Here is a 16,302-nt window from a genome sequence, read left to right as displayed (position 1 = left end):
GTATTTTATGTATAATACATTGGCCAAGGTACAGAATTCCAATTTTTATTACTTAGGGTAACTGGTCAGTTTTTAGACCTAGGCAATTCTGTGTCTGTGAGGTATGTACAAATGCATTGTAGATTCTAGAAGCACCACTAGCTATAGGCTAGTGTAAATGACCGAGGCCTCATATTTTTTTTTTGTTTCTGCCGATACCATTTGCAGTAATGGTACTTTCATCTCTAGCCTATAGATTTCAGGCCAATTTTCCTTATAATTAGTACCAGTTCAAACAGCGGACAAATTAAACTCTCTCGTCAATGTTTTTTTTTTTCTCTGTACAAGCTCCTTCCTTAGCTCTAATTGTGGCGCTCTACAACTGAAATGAAAAGAGAATTGGATCGAAGACTTATCGACCCCTATTTATTAATCGAACCATCGTTGTCTGTCACAGATAAGATCTCTGATTTAGTCAATGCTTTGTTCTAATCTATTCTTACTCATTTTCTTTCATGGAGCTATAGACCTACATCTATTCTTTTCAATTCTATTATATTCTATCCTTCTATTCTATTCTAGGCCTATATATATTTGATTCTATCTGAACCAAACATATGCTTGAAAATAATACTGTATAATATTTAAGGAGCACAATTGATGTAAACTCTACGATCTTTCGTCAAGCTATGTAAGCTAGCATCCAGTGTTTTGGGCATTGTGTGAATAACGCCCTCTGGTGCCAGCTTTTTCCTATCAGGATATCATCTATGTAAGCTGCCACCAATTAAAGGGTATCTAGATAATACCATTCTTATAGTTATTGCATACCATACATTTACATTTCTGTTAAAATGTAAAAATTTATTTTAGTGAAGGGTCAGTAAAACTTTGAAAACTTGTTTTTCTAAAATCTGTGATTTCAAAAGTTGATAAAGTCCGCGTTTATTAAGTACAGTATGAGCAATATATTTTTTTCTAATTTTTTATTTTTCTCTTGATTTTATGAGTGGTGGTATTATAAAATACCAAATTTTATTCAACAATCACTCTCCTTAAACACTTCTAATTCAAATTACAAAAGCTTTTTTAATATGATCCTTTTTTTTTATTGTCACTCCAATCATAATATTTTATATTTTGTTTTCGTTTGTTTTCTTTCTTGCCATTTTATTGTGATTTTATTTTGTTAGACGGGACCATATTGTAAAACAGTAAATCACTAATTATGCAAAAATGAATAAACAAATATATAAATCGATAAATTTACATTTACCTCGATATACCTATTAAAAAGCATTTTCCATATCATTATATCCGATTAATTATTAGGTATGAGTGAAAATGAAAGCAGGCACACAAGGCGAACGATTTGCTTACAAAACATATCTTTTATAACAATACACAAATAGATCGTAGACTATGATAGTTGGACCTATCCAATCGATATTAAATATACAAATATGTATGCGAGTAGGCGTATTTACATGACTTTAGGCACACGTAGTACACTCCCTCCCTCTAGGCACAACCTCGTTTATTATGTCAAATACATAAGAATCAAACATGGACAAGATGTAAATACTTAAAACTACAGCATCATAGTCATCATTATCGCCACCATCTACTAGATCTTGATAATTACCATTATCATCATCATCATCATCATCATACTTATCCTCACCATCATCACCATCATCATCATCATCATCATCATCATCATCATCAACAACATCATCATCATCATCATCGTCATCAGTTATTTCTCGGAAGCAAATTAAAGAATTTTACTTAAATACTTAAAACTACGACATCATCGTGATCATCATCACCACCATCAATATGATTTTCATCATTATCACTATCATCATCACTCTCGTCATCATCATGCACTTTATTCTCACCCTAATCCTTTTCCTCATTATCATCATCATCATCAAAATCACCCTCATCATCATCACCATCATCATCATCATCGTTCTAATTATGTTTTCATGAGATAGCTTAGCATTATTCCCCATCTGAAAATGGTTTCACACGAAAAACACCGCTTTCACAAAAAATGTTCAACTTCCGGCACAATAATTTCAAAATATTAATGTCAAAAGAATTTTGATTTAGTGTAAATGCTTATCCGAAGGGGATTGGGGTGGTGGGGGCATTGCTCAGGATACATCACTCACTTGGAGCCACTTCTTCTGACTTTTGTTCTCCATCTATTAATTTTGTGTTGTCGTCATCGTTTCGCTGTAGTGACGAGTTATTAACTTTTTCGTCTGCAACATCACCCTCTATATCTTTGCTTGTTTTAACGTCTAACAGGTCTCCTCCACTTGGTTTTTCATCGTCATCGTTTTTCTGTATTGAGTAGCTATTAACTTCATCGTCTGCAACATCACCCTCCATATCTTTGCTTGTTGCAACGTCTAACAGATCTCTTCCACTCGGGTTTACATCAGCATCTATGAACTCTTTGCTTTCTGCTGCATCTGTAGTTACGTCATCGGATTTGTGTATCTTCTCATCCTTTTCATTCATCTCATTAATTATAACACTCGAAGGCTGTTCCAATGAACTTGCGTTAACCCCTACCTTTGAGACTGTGTTGTCGAGGACGCCGCGTTCCTCGTCTTTAGTATTCTCATTTGCTACACCGTTACTGATGCCTGTACCATTTTTGGTGAATGACGACATAGTTATCTGGTTAGGATGTGATATTTCTTCATCGTCACTATCCTCCGATTTAGGGCTGTTTGCATCGAATGTTTGAGTGAACCTTTGGGACCAGCGTCGAACCCTTTGACCAGCCCCGATCACCGACATCTTTTTCCTAAAAACATTAAACAAATAACTCAAAAATTAGGTTGTTATATCTCATAAACAATTTCTTGCTAATGTTACAGACCTTTAAAATAACATCATTAGTTACCGGTTTTCCTCAGAAGCAAATGTAAGAATTTTTGTAGTAAAATATCTGTAAATCATTGAAGATTGAAATATATTTTTTTTCTAAAAACTGTGATTTACTCAAAGCAGAAAACTTTATTTGGTTGGTTTAAAAGAGCTATTCATTAATGAGTTATTTGTTGGATTTTTTGGTAATTTTATATCTTAAGGTGAGGTCCGTGTCACACCACGTCACCATTTTATGCAGTGGCGTAAAGCCCATGAGTTCTCAGTGGTTGAATCCAGAGGTCTAACTTAAGGTACCCCAGAATATTAATTGGCATTTTTTTCCAGGATTATGTTCCAAAATCTCTCGAATGGGACTCTATAAAGAAATATTAAAAATGCACCATTAAAACGTCAGGAATCGACGGTAGCTCCCCGTGCTCGACCCTTTGAAGTAACATTTCACTACAGTACCGTACATAGTAACTTACCATTTCTTGTTTCTACGGTAAAGGAACCATACACATACGAACACGATAATAGCTAATAATATTACGCCAATAGAAAATATGACATACGCTGACGCTGCAAGAAAACGTTATTGTTACTATTGTAATTAACAAAACGATAATGATAGTAATTGGTAATTTCACTGATAAATTATCATATATTTAATTATCATAAGCGGGATTATTATTATTATTATTATTATTATTATTATTATTATTATCTTAGTAAATTATAGTTCTAATTAAATAACAATTATATGTAGGATAATACTAGCAATAATGGTAAAGATAATGACATTATTATTATTATTATTATTATTATTATTATTATTATTATTATTATTATTATTTCTGTATTATGGCTACGTTCAGACTTGGAGATAAGCCAGGCTTGAGTTAAGCCCGGCTTAATTTAGCCAGGCGAGAATTTGCATAATAATGAACCGTAACCAGGAAACGTGTTTCAAAACATTGCTCTCGAAACGTACCTCGCTCACAGCGTACGTAATTGAATGCTGATTGGTCAATTCGTCACCCGAACTCAATGCATGACCCCCAGCAACGATTAGAAAAGTTAAACACGGTGGCGCACCAGGCCTAATTACTATTAGGAACACAGCCCGGCTTGCGATTTTTTTTCCCGTACGAAACATTTACATGAAACTCCACTCGGGCCGTCTCGGCTGAATCGACCCGAAAATCTCATTGCAGAATTCAGGAGGTCAAAAGGTCATCAACAGATTCTGGCAACCCTCCAGAACAACTTCTGAGAGAACGTCGCTGTCTAATTTTTAAAAATACATTGATGTTACCATGTTAATACCAATGGGTCGTTTAAAATGACATATAATATTTGATTAAGCTGCACGAGTAATGAAAATTGTGATTTTAACTTGAGTTACATACTATGACAATTTTAATTTTTTAGTTAGGCCTGGGTTTTGCATAATTACCTAGTCCTACGAGTAGGCCTACTAAAAACGCTTTCTGGGAAAAGCACAAAGAGTAAGGAAAAGCGCGTTTTTCTTCATCTGATCAAATGAAACAGAATGACAGTTATTTTCAAATTAAGAGAAGAGCTGAGAATAGGCAGCTCTAAAATTCTGGATGCCATAAGACCTGGCAAAATGGAAAAACACCAAATGAATGTAAAAATGAGCTAGTTGTTAATATTAGGCATAGTAATCGGCAGGTTCTTGATTACAAGGCTAGACCAAGTTAATTACATGTAATGCCGAAATGATAATAATAATAATAATAATAATAATAATAATAATAATAATAATAATAATAATAATAGTAATAATAATAATAATAATAATTATTATTATTATTATTACGTGTACGTTAAGGGGAAACTTAGACAAAGGGGAAATAACACAAAAGATATTCCCCTTCTAGTTATTATTTAAAGGCCTAGTAAATAGTATCTGTAGGTTCTTCATTACAAGCCTTAGGCCAAGGTAATTAATGCTGAAATGATTATTATTATTATTATTATTATTATTAATTATTATTATTATTACCTGTACCTTAAGGGGAACTTAGACAATGGAGGAATTAGAAAACAATTAAAAAAACGACGTTAAGAGGAGATAACACAAAAGATATTCCCCTTGGGCGATTATTATTTATAGGCCTAGATAGTACCTGTAGGTTCTTCATTACAAGGCTTAGGCCAAAGGTAATTAATGCTGAAATTATTATTATTATTATTATTATTATTATTATTATTATTATTATTATTATTATTATTATTATTTAACATTAATTACATTACAATGATAGTTTGGACTAAGTTCAATAATGCCGGAATGGTATATTATTTACTTAATAATATTTCTCTTATGCGCTCTATTTTTCATTTCATGCTTCAATTTTGTCCCATTTTTTCCCCCAAAATTTCCGTCCATGTCAGTATGTGAAGCGTGACTGTTGTTTCAGCCTATGACCCTAGGCTTAGTTTAAGGAGGGGCCTAGGTAAGACCTCGGCCTGCAGTTAGGCCTATAGTTTATCCTCTTTCTCTCTAGCCTTTGGTATAACTGTACCTATCTACACCTTATAACAGGAGGTACTAGCTGTTGTTGTTGTAGATAATATACTAACATTTAATAACATCCAAGAAGGTCACAATTAGTTACACAGTGACGTACATCACATAAGTCCGTTAAATTTCATAGGCCTACCGTAGGTAAACATAGAAAGAGCAATAGTAATAATAGTAAAACTCGAGCGTCACGACATTGCGAAGTGTCTGCTCTTGTTCCTCGTATCGTACTCACTCGAATCAATCCGAGATGGCCCGAGTGAAGTTTCATGCAAATGTTTCGTACGGAAAAAAAATCGCGCCCGGCTTGAGATAAGTCACTCAGTTCAGACTGGCAGGTGGATAAACCCGGTGAGTTAAGCCGGTTTTATCCACCTAGTCTGAACTAGGCCTTGGATTTATTAAATATTATGATTATAATTATATGGTATGGCAAGGATAATGGTTATTATTATTTGAATCATATTTAAAATGTTAAATAATAATTATAAATAATAACTTGAGTAGTTAAAATCATCATCATCATCATCATTAGTACTGTCATCAGAGTCATCAACGCCACCGCAGCAATAACACATCTGATAAATATAGGTTTCCATAAAATCGCTACACTGTCGGTAAATAGTGGTTTCATTGCTATTACTATGTGTCCCCGACGGGAGTGGGATGCGATCAACGTCACCAACAGCCGCCGGCCAAAGCGTGTAGAAATATTACGGAATCAGGCTTAACTCTAAGCTTGGTACAGTCTTTAATTAACATAATGTTTTGAATAACAGAGCACTTAATATTGTATGTTTTAAATATAGTGTTCTGTACAATAATCATAGTTAGGCCTATAAAAATCAGCTAACTTACTTCCTTTGTACCATTTGTCAGTGGTACCAGGTTCATCAGTATTTTGTGTTTCTGTCGTGATTCTGTTCGTTGGGCTCATGTTGCGATGTGATGTGGCGCGTTTTGTTGTGTAAGCATGAGTTGTGTAGGCGTGTGTGTTCGTCTGTGGTGTGCTTGTATGTGATATGTCGTCTCGTGTTGTGTATGGTAGTGTTACTTTGTTCTGTGATGTATCGGTTTGGGTTGTGTACGTCGTCCGTGTTGTATCCGTCTGTGTTGTGTCCACCTTTGTTGTGTCAGTAGGTGATGTGGCGCGTTGTGTTGTGTATGCCTCTGTTGTGTCGGCCTGTGATGTGTCCGTCTGTGTGGTTTTGTTTTGTGATGTATCGGTTTTGGTTGTGTACGTCGTACTTGCTGTGTCCGGCTGTGATTTGTCGGCCTGTGACGTATCAATCCATTCCGATATTCCGTATGCCTCTGTTGTGTCGGCCTGTGAAGTGCCCGTCTGTGTGGTTTTGTTTTGTGATGTACCGGTATCGGTTTTGGTTGTGTACGTCGTACTTGCTGTGTCCGGCTGTGATTTGTCGGCCTGTGACGTATCAATCCATTCCGATATTCCGAATGCCTCTGTTGTGTCGGTCTGTGATGTGCCAGTCTGCGTTGTATTGGTAAGTAAAGTGTCAGTTTGTGTTGCTACTCTTACTATAAAACACAGGGCGCCATACAGTAATACCTTTAAAATATCTGTAATTTACAAGAGATAAACTCAACTATTAATTACATTCAATATTCAAGATTCAAGAACACTTTATTGTCTCATTTTAAAACAGTATTTTTTTTCTTTTGCAACAGTCTTGGTTAAAAGAGAAAAAATACATGAAAATTCACAAGACAAAACAATGTGACAATGACGAGAAATATGTTAAGATATTAACAAGTTAAAATAGTAAGTAGTAAAAAAAGTCATAATAAAAATCACTGTTTAAAATTGTTTAAAATTTACTATGTGTACCTCAGAGACAGACCAGCTATTTCAGCAAAACTATAAAAAGCTAGCGTTTTGCTATAAAATTAGAATTGAATATTGCATCTGAAATAAATGAATTCCGGTATCGGCAAGTATTTGATTTGGGCACTCGAATCCTAAAACCACTTTTTAAAATTTAATTGTAAATTCCATGGGTGTGTTTTTATCCTTCATTATTATCCGTCGATAGTTTCCCTTTCATTATTAATACCGTGATGCCTATATTATATAGGCTATAATTTGTCACATAAAACTTGACATGGGTAGAACTTAAGGTTTACAAAAATATACCGATATTTGATGAGACGGAGGCTGTCATATAAGTTTAAAATAGAGAAGATTTCTTGAATAGTGGCTTAAATGTGTTTCTCCTTACTAGTTTTCTTTTCCAACTTCCTTATACTGTATAATATTATCTTATAGCGTTTCTCTAACTTTTTTTCTTGTTTGATGTATAAAGTACATGTGCCACTTCCATTTTTTTAAGCCAAAAAGTACCCCACCTAATACAGGTTATTAATTATATCTATTTTATTTGCCTCACCAATTTTTTTTTCTAACATGGCTTCGACGGCGGTCACACACGTGTAACCGTCTCTCGGTTTCTCAACTCGAAAAAACACCGTCAAAAATGAGCGGTAAAGAGCGAGACAACGACAACGACGGGCTATATGCTCAGGAACACGACAAATGAAAAATCAGCGAAAAAGATAATTTCTAAAACAAAAAAACAGAAGGAAATTGAATTAAACAAGGAAGATATGCAAGCCAGCCCCGACGCCATTGCTACAATGAGCAATGACAGTTGTGAACAGCCAGCCGCTACGGTCGAAGAGCCACACGTGGTAAGTACAAATGAATTGAAAGAGATCATGCTAAGAATAGAGGAAAGCCTAAATAAAAGGATGGATGTTATGCAAGAAAGAATTGCTAAATTAGACAAACAAAATCTTCATTATGAACAGAAAATGAACGATTTGGAAAATACTCAAGAGCACCAGGCAAAATTAGTAGAAGATTTAAAGCAAGATCAAATTACAAGGCAAGAATGTGTTAATTCTACAATTGAGAGTCACCATAAGGCTATACTTTTAAAAGAAATTTATGATAGAAAACAAAATCTGTTATTCTACAGCATTACATTTGATACCAAGAGTGATGAATGAACAAGAACGCGGTAAATTGGCATCTAAAGCACATGAGCTACGAAAAAATGGAATGTCTACGAGAATCAGGGTTGTTGGAATACATGTTGTTATGGAATATCGTGAAAGAAACAAACAAGATTCGGCTTGGAAAAAAATATATGGCCTGAATCCGCTTGTGTTTGAAATTGATTTCGAATAAAAAGTTGACGAGAAATCTCCATTTGTGAAGACATCTCGGAAAAAAGGGCCCAAGGGTCTGGGTGCTGTATACTGTGTTATGATTTTTCTGTTACATGTTTTCCATTTTTTTCTATTTTAACTGTTTTTCTTTCTTGCAATTTTCCTATGTATTAAATGCACATATGATAGGTGATAGATCTCTACTAGAAAATAAGGTATTTAACGTATGCATATATAGAATGGTTAGTAATCTAAATATGAATATCGGCCCATATGATTGACTCAAATATTAGTGTTTGTTCGATGAATGCTCGGGGTCTTGGTGAAATGAATAAACGAACACAATTTTTCAACTGGTTTCAAAACAAACCACATGTTATTTCCTTTACCCAGGAAACCCATAGTGTCCATAAAACGGAGAAAGAATGGAGAGATAAGGGATGGGATGGCGATATATTTTTCCCATGGTACTTCTAATAGCAGGGGGGTTTGCATTCTGACTAAGAAACATATTTTAAACATAACAAAATGCTATACTGATGGTAAAGGGCGTATTTTAATTTTAGATACAAGCCTAAATGGTCAAAACATAACTTTTGCTAATATATATGCCCTTAACAAAGATGAACCATCGTTTTTCGAACATGTATGAACGATTCTAAACGAATTTAGCTGTGAATCAATAATTTTTGGCGGAGATTTTAACCTTCTGCTAGATACAAATATGGACAAAATGGGAGGCAGAGTCCACACGCAGTTCAATTCACAAAAATGCATAAAGTCAACCATGAAATCCTTTGATTTGATTGACATATGGAGGGAAAAAAACCCAAATGTGCGTAGGTACACCTGGCGATCATCTAAGCCAATAATTCAGTGTCGTCTGGATTTCTTTCTTATCTCATACAACATTTTTATACTCAGATTAATTCATGTGAGATTGTTAGCGGTTATAAAACTGATCATTCAATTATTAGCTTAGATATTACTCCTGTAAATGGGGCCAGAGGAAGAGGATTTTGGAAATTCAACACTCCTGCATGACCCACGTTATGTTGATAAAGTAAAAAATTGTATTAGTGATACTAAATTGAGTAACCCAAATTTAAACCCAAGTCTATTCTGGGAATTTCTGAAATTCAAAATTAGATCGTTAACGTTACAACACTCTTCTGAACTAGCTAAAAAGCGCAAACAAAAAGAAAACAAATTGCCAGAAGAATTGAATGACTTAGAAAAAATATATTGCACAAATATCGGATAAAATTGAAGTATATAAATTAAATCTTGAGACTATTTATGAGCATAAAACCAAGGGTGCACAGATACAGTCTCGTGCAAAGTGGGTTGAAGAGGGTGAAAGGAACACCCGTTTTTTTTTCATCAATTTGGAAAAAAGAAACCAGAGTCAAAAAATAATAAAGAAAATTGTCCGAGACGACATACCATTATAACTGGGTCAAAGGATATTTTGGAGGAGGAGAAAGAATTTTACCAAAATCTCTATCAGTCGGAGAATCCCCCCGAACCTGATATTGAAGGTCTTCTTTTGCAAAATGAAAACCCTACAAAATTAAATAAAGAGGAAAAAAATCTTGTGAAAATAATATTACAGTGAGTGAATGTCTTTTTGTACTAAAATCAAATTTAATTATAAATCTCCTGGGTCCGATCATGGTCCGATGGACTGCCGACCGAGTGGTATAAATTTTTTTCAATGATATCGTCGATTTAGTGATTGAACCTTGTGAGTATTCATTTAATAAATGTATTATGTCCATCAATCAACGCAGAGGCATAATTAATCTAATACCGAAAAAGGACAACAATCCCTGTTATCTAAAGAACTGGAGGCCAATTACATTGCTTAATACTGACTGCAAGATAATTGCTAAAATACTGGCAAATAGAATTAAAGGACTACTTCCAAATATTATAGATGCTTCTCAAACAGGTTTTTTAAGAGACCGGTTTATTGGAGAAAATATCCCAACTACTCTTGATGTTATTCAGTATTTAAATGAAAAAGAATTGGACGGTATGATTTTCATGGTCGATTTTGAAAAAGCATATGATAAGCTTGAATGGCCGTTTATTTTTAGAGTACTTGAACATTTTAATTTGGGAAAGAGTATTATCAGGTACATTTGAGCCCTTTACTCGGATATCTCTTCATGTATAATCAATAACGGACATTCAACTTCCTTTTTTCCGCTTAGTTTAGAGCTCCGACAAGGGTGCCTGCTTAGCCCCTATCTTTTTATAATATGTAGCGACATTCTTAATATTAATATCCGAAAAAAAAAACGAAAATATAGAAGGCATTACAATAGAAAACATTTCTGTCAAACTTAGCGCATACGCTGATGCACGTATTGGATGCACTTGAGGAATTTAAGCATTGTTCAGGGTTGGCTATTAATTTTGACAAATCTCTGGTGCTCCCATTTGGTGTATTAAAAAAACCCTCCAGACATTTCTTACACGGGGCTAGGTTTTACTGAAGGTCCAGTAAGTATGCTTGGCGTTACTTTTTCTGCAAATTTGAACGATTTGTTCGAATTAAATTTTATCCCTAAGTTAGAAAAACTTTAAAAAAATGCTTTGCTTATGGTCCATGAGAGATTTAACACCAACTGGATAAATCACTATTGTTAAATCTCTTGGCATATCTCAATTTGCATATCTATTTTCTGTTTTGCCTGACCCACCAAACAAATTTATCAAAGACCTCGAATCCATTGTGTTTAAGTTTATATGGTCAGGCAAACCAGACAAAATCAACAGAAAAACATTAATTGGAGACTATGTAGATGGAGTTCTTAGGATGTGTCATTTAGATTCTGTAGTAAAGGGGTTAAAGATAACCAAGATCAAACGATTGCTTAATGAAAAAAATAAGGGAGTGTGGAAGGTATTTTTTGCACTCCATATGAGGAATTTAGGTGGAAATTTCTTCTGGCGATGTATATGAAATCAAACGAAAAATGTTTAAGTAATATCAGAAATCAACTTTTAAGAAATGTGGTGTCAGCATGGTGTGATATTACCTTCGAAACGCCTGTTAACTGCTTTGGTAAACAAATTCTATGGAATAATTCGCAAATTAGAATTGGAGGAAAACCTGTGTTTAATCAAAGACTGTATAAAAAGGGCATTTAGACTCTTGCAGATATCACGCATGTTAATTGTGTAATAATGTGCTATACCGACTTCGAAAGAAAATATAATATAAAAGTTAATTACCTAGATTTTTTTCACTGATCCATGCTATTCGAGCAAATTGGAAAAAAACAATACGAATTAGGTAATGTCTACCATAATGTACAAAGTAATCAAGATGAAATTCTTGAAAGTGTAAAAAAATCACCAAAGGTATGCAAGTTTATATGTGAATTGTGCACTAAAAAGTTATTTAAGACTCCTGTTTCCGAGATGAAATGGGCGGTAGAATTCAATGATCCTGAATTGAATTGGCCTGGTATTTACCTTGCCAAACGTCTTTGTACGCAGTCGACGAGTTTAGGATACTTTCAGTTCAGGTTTTTACATCGAATTCTGCCGGTAAATAGTTTTATTTTTAAAATAAATATTATACAATCTGAAAAATGCACTTTTTTTGTCATTTAGAGACCGAAACAATTTCTCAACTTTTCTGGGACTGAAAAATCACTATTAATTTCTGGAAAGAAATTAACAAGCATTTTGTATTAGATGAAAGTGATTTGTCCTATAAAGCTGTTTGTTTTGGTTCTCAAACTAATGTTCACATAAACTTGGTTATTTTACACGCAAAGTATTATTTATGTATATGTCGATGTAAGAATAAGAAGCCGACATTGTTGGAATTCAAACAGAAACTCTCCTTTGAAAAAGAAGTTGAAAAGCATATAGCCCTAGGAAAAATGTGTCTTTCTAAATGGTGTGATAAATGGAACTTAATTACTCTGTGATTTTGTAATAAAATGACACCCTTGTAGTAAATGTGTATGTCAAATAGACGGTTGAGGTGTTATGCTCATTTATGTAAATTTGGCACAAAAACTCGCCAAGTGTGACACTCTAAATAATAGTAAATTATAGTAATGGTAAAAGTAAATGTAATCCAAGCACGCTTAATTGTAATTAATGCTTTGAAGATATGCAAGGTAAATTATTATTATTATTATTATTATTATTATTATTTTATTTATTTATTTATTTATTTATTTATTTATTTATTTATTTATTTATTTATTTATTTATTTATTTATTTATTTATTTATTTATTTATTTATTTATTTATTTATTTATTTATTTATTTATTTATTTATTTATTTATTTACTTATTTACTTATTTACTTATTTACTTATTTACTTTTTTACTTTTTTACTTTTTTACTTATTTATTTTTTTATTTTATTTTATTTTATTTTATTTATTTATTTTATTTTATTTTATTTTATTTATTTATTTTATTTTTTTTAAATATAGTTCTACTTAAAAGAGGCCTTCTATTATTATATTTCATTTTCTCTATATAGTATGTTACTTATGTTTTATATAAAGTATAACTTATGTGAGTTTCATTTATACATTAATGTGATTATGGAAATAAAAGGCTTGGCAAAGAAAAAAAAACTTAAGGTTTGTAAAAATATACCGATATTAGATGCGACGGAGGCTGTCATGTAAGTTAATAGAGAAGCTTTCTTGAATAGTGGCTTACTGTGTTTCTCCTTACTAGTTTTCTTTTCCAACTTCCTTATACTGTATAATATTATCTTATAGCATTTCTCTAACTTTTTTTCTTGTTTTGATGTATAAAGTGCATGTGCCACTTCCATTTTTTAAGCCAAAAAGTACCCCACTTAATACAGGTTATTAATTATATATATTTTATGCCTCCCCAGTCCCTTTTGCCATTTGTCTGAATTCGGTTTGTTCTCTGCTTTGCTTCCCTGTTTTTCTTATCTTGTTAATTTGTGTTTTGTTTTGTGGTGTCCCTTTAATGTTTAGTTTCTCTGATTTATTTTCAGTCTGTCCGAACCTTAGATTTCTTTCATGTTCTTGGGTCCTTCTTTCTTAAATACTTTCAGATTTTAAGTATATAAATAAAAAATATCTTATGTTGTACCGTATATTTTGAAAAGGAAGTGAGTAGATAATGCATTGAATTTAGTAAAATACCAAGATATATGCCTAAATATACATCAAATTATGTCATCTGGAGTTTGTTTTAACAACTGCAATCTTATCATAGGCCTACGTGAATTATCGTAGACTACATCTATTCGATATGAATATATAATATAAAGGAATAGATTTTTATTTATAACAAAAAAAAAGCAAATATATAGATTAATATAAAATTAATATAAATAAATAACAAAAATAAATGATGTCTTAATTTCGGTTGGATTGGATTGGATTTATTGGGTGTAACCACAAAGGATAACCCACGATAGTCTGAAGAAGACTTATTTCCAGTGGGATCCTTCTGGTGGTGAATGGGCAGTACACCGGGACACAATCCCCTACTCTTTTCTGAAAAGTGTACTGCGTAAATGCACACAGGACCAACGGTTTAAACGTCTCATCCGAAAGACGGTACGCTATCGTAACTTCCATTTCAGCCTCAGCTGAAATACAAGGAGAGCAGCGATAGGAATTCAACCGTTGACCAAGAGATCTTCATGGTTCTACAAATAGCTACCACCATTTTAGCCGACTGAGCAAATCATTGTAAATATATATATATATATATCATTGTAAATATATATATATATATATATATATATATATATATATATATATATGAAAACACCAAGGAATAGCAAGCCAGATTATGCAACGAATCCAGGACTGTGCCGCGGCTAAAGCAAAACGATCGGTTCACAAGGAAGTAAATGAATAAATTCAAATACCAAGGGCAAATGGCAATTATCCACACTAAATTGAGAACAAAACACAGTAACGTCCAGATTCCGTTTTATTATGTGGGAATTCTCATATATTCACGCCGACTGTTTGTATTTATGCTGTTGAAAATTGGTTACAGTATACCGTGATTGTGACGTAGAACATAGACGTGCAGACATCTTGATGTCTAACAATGAGGACAAATCATCGTTATGTTTCGAATTCCCAAAATACGGATGATATTATGAACAGTGTCACAAAAGATTTGTCTCACGGTAAATAGACAACACTGAATATAAAGATTACAATTCTGTATTATCGTAATTCCTAAGAGCTAGGAAAGGCCATATTTAAAGATGAGTGAATCTGGCTCATGGCATGCAGAAAATTGTGATTCGTGCTCTTCAGCTTCAAGATAGTTTCGAATCTCTCGTTGTGCGATTTGCTGGATGTCCTTTGAAAACCACTAAATCCACATTTTCTCTCCCAACCCAGCGATATAGTGGGTAAACGTAGGGAAAGTCTATTGCAGATGCACTTTAATATACGATTACTTTTCAGGAAGCTTAGTGTGCTGTGATAACGCTGTGGTAATAGGTGTTGGTTTCAATGATCGGGTAAATAATGAACGTGAGCGTTGGCCTTGGTATTATGCACTGTAACTATTAACATGTGGGAAACATGTACAATGGCTTGATCTCAGTAGAAATACAAATTTGATAAGCAAGAGCTAATAATTAAACGAAATTAACCAGCCACAATATAACCAGGCCTGGGATTTATCAATTTCAGCTTAGCAAATGTCTTAAGTCAAAAAGGTTTAAAAGGTCCCTAAGCAAATATCTAAAACTGATTTATTAAACCATCTTAGCAAAATCGTCTTATGGTTCATGCGTACAATCGACTTTTTAATTTTAAGCAATTTTGAAGTAGAATACACCACTTTTCATTCACGAACTTGCTGGTATACAACAACACACAGTCGTATATCGCTGATTCCCAAAAACATGCTTACAGAATGCCATGTATATCAAAATGATAAATTATATTTTACATACCTTTCATTTTAGTAGGTGATTAGATATAGGCCTATGTACTAACTTGCCTTCATCAATTCTATTTGTGTTGTATTATGAAATTGTACAACAGCTGTTTTCTGTACCGCTTTACATACAAGTACCGGTATAGTAAGTACGTTGTGGATGTTAAGCTTGATTTTATACTGGGCGAAACGGAAGTAATGCTTAAATTAATACATCTTTTTTTTTAAACACGTCGAGGTGGTTTGTTTTCTATTGACAATGGTTTATTGTAGTATACTCACGTGACATGGGTGCATTATGCGTGAAAAAAAATTATAATACTCTTAAAATAAAATTCCTAGACTTATAGGAAATAGCAGTCTCTGTTTATTGTGAAATTTGATATATTTAAGCAATGATACAGCGATTGTTGACGGAATTCGGAATTTACCGAGTGATGATGTTATCGGTAGGTAGGAGGCATAAACCAAAAACAAACCATCATACCGTAAATTCTCGAAGAAGCCTAATGGTCTTAATCTCAAGAAGGAGCCCATCTCGAATTTAAGCCCTCCATTTTACATTGCAAAGTAGTCTCGAAAATAAGCTCATCTCAAAAAGAAGCCCATGGGCTTCTTTTCAAGAGAGTGGCTTTTCCCGTTTCTTCTATTCGAGGTTTTACGGTGTAAAGCTTAAAGTTATTCGATAGTGTATTTTCATAATGACTATTAGGCCTTATTGTTTAAAATTTTATGTCCA

General features: G+C 33.4%; 1 protein-coding gene across 2 annotated transcripts; it reads right to left on the bottom strand.

Moving 5' to 3' along the window:
• Window positions 1-1,350: 1,350 nt before the first annotated feature.
• Window positions 1,351-15,736, bottom strand: LOC117107670 (serine-rich adhesin for platelets-like). Of its 2 annotated transcripts, none has more exons than XM_033249396.1 (4): window positions 15,580-15,736; window positions 6,287-7,009; window positions 3,363-3,456; window positions 1,351-2,809 (listed from the first exon to the last, which is right to left on the bottom strand). In XM_033249396.1, exons 1-4 carry the CDS (start codon window positions 15,584-15,586, stop codon window positions 2,155-2,157), a joined length of 1,479 nt encoding a protein of 492 aa, XP_033105287.1. In that variant the 5' UTR covers window positions 15,587-15,736; the 3' UTR covers window positions 1,351-2,154. The 2 variants fall into 2 exon arrangements, with proteins under 2 accessions (XP_033105287.1, XP_033105285.1); XM_033249394.1 differs by lacking the exon at window positions 15,580-15,736 and adding an exon at window positions 7,837-12,763.
• Window positions 15,737-16,302: the final 566 nt, after the last annotated feature.

Source organism: Anneissia japonica, unplaced genomic scaffold, assembly GCF_011630105.1.
Source record: "Anneissia japonica isolate Jap-2015-1 unplaced genomic scaffold, ASM1163010v1 scaffold5330_len1712360_cov203, whole genome shotgun sequence".
Classification (NCBI taxonomy): domain Eukaryota; kingdom Metazoa; phylum Echinodermata; class Crinoidea; order Comatulida; family Comatulidae; genus Anneissia; species Anneissia japonica.
This window is presented reverse-complemented; position numbering and strand designations above follow the sequence as displayed.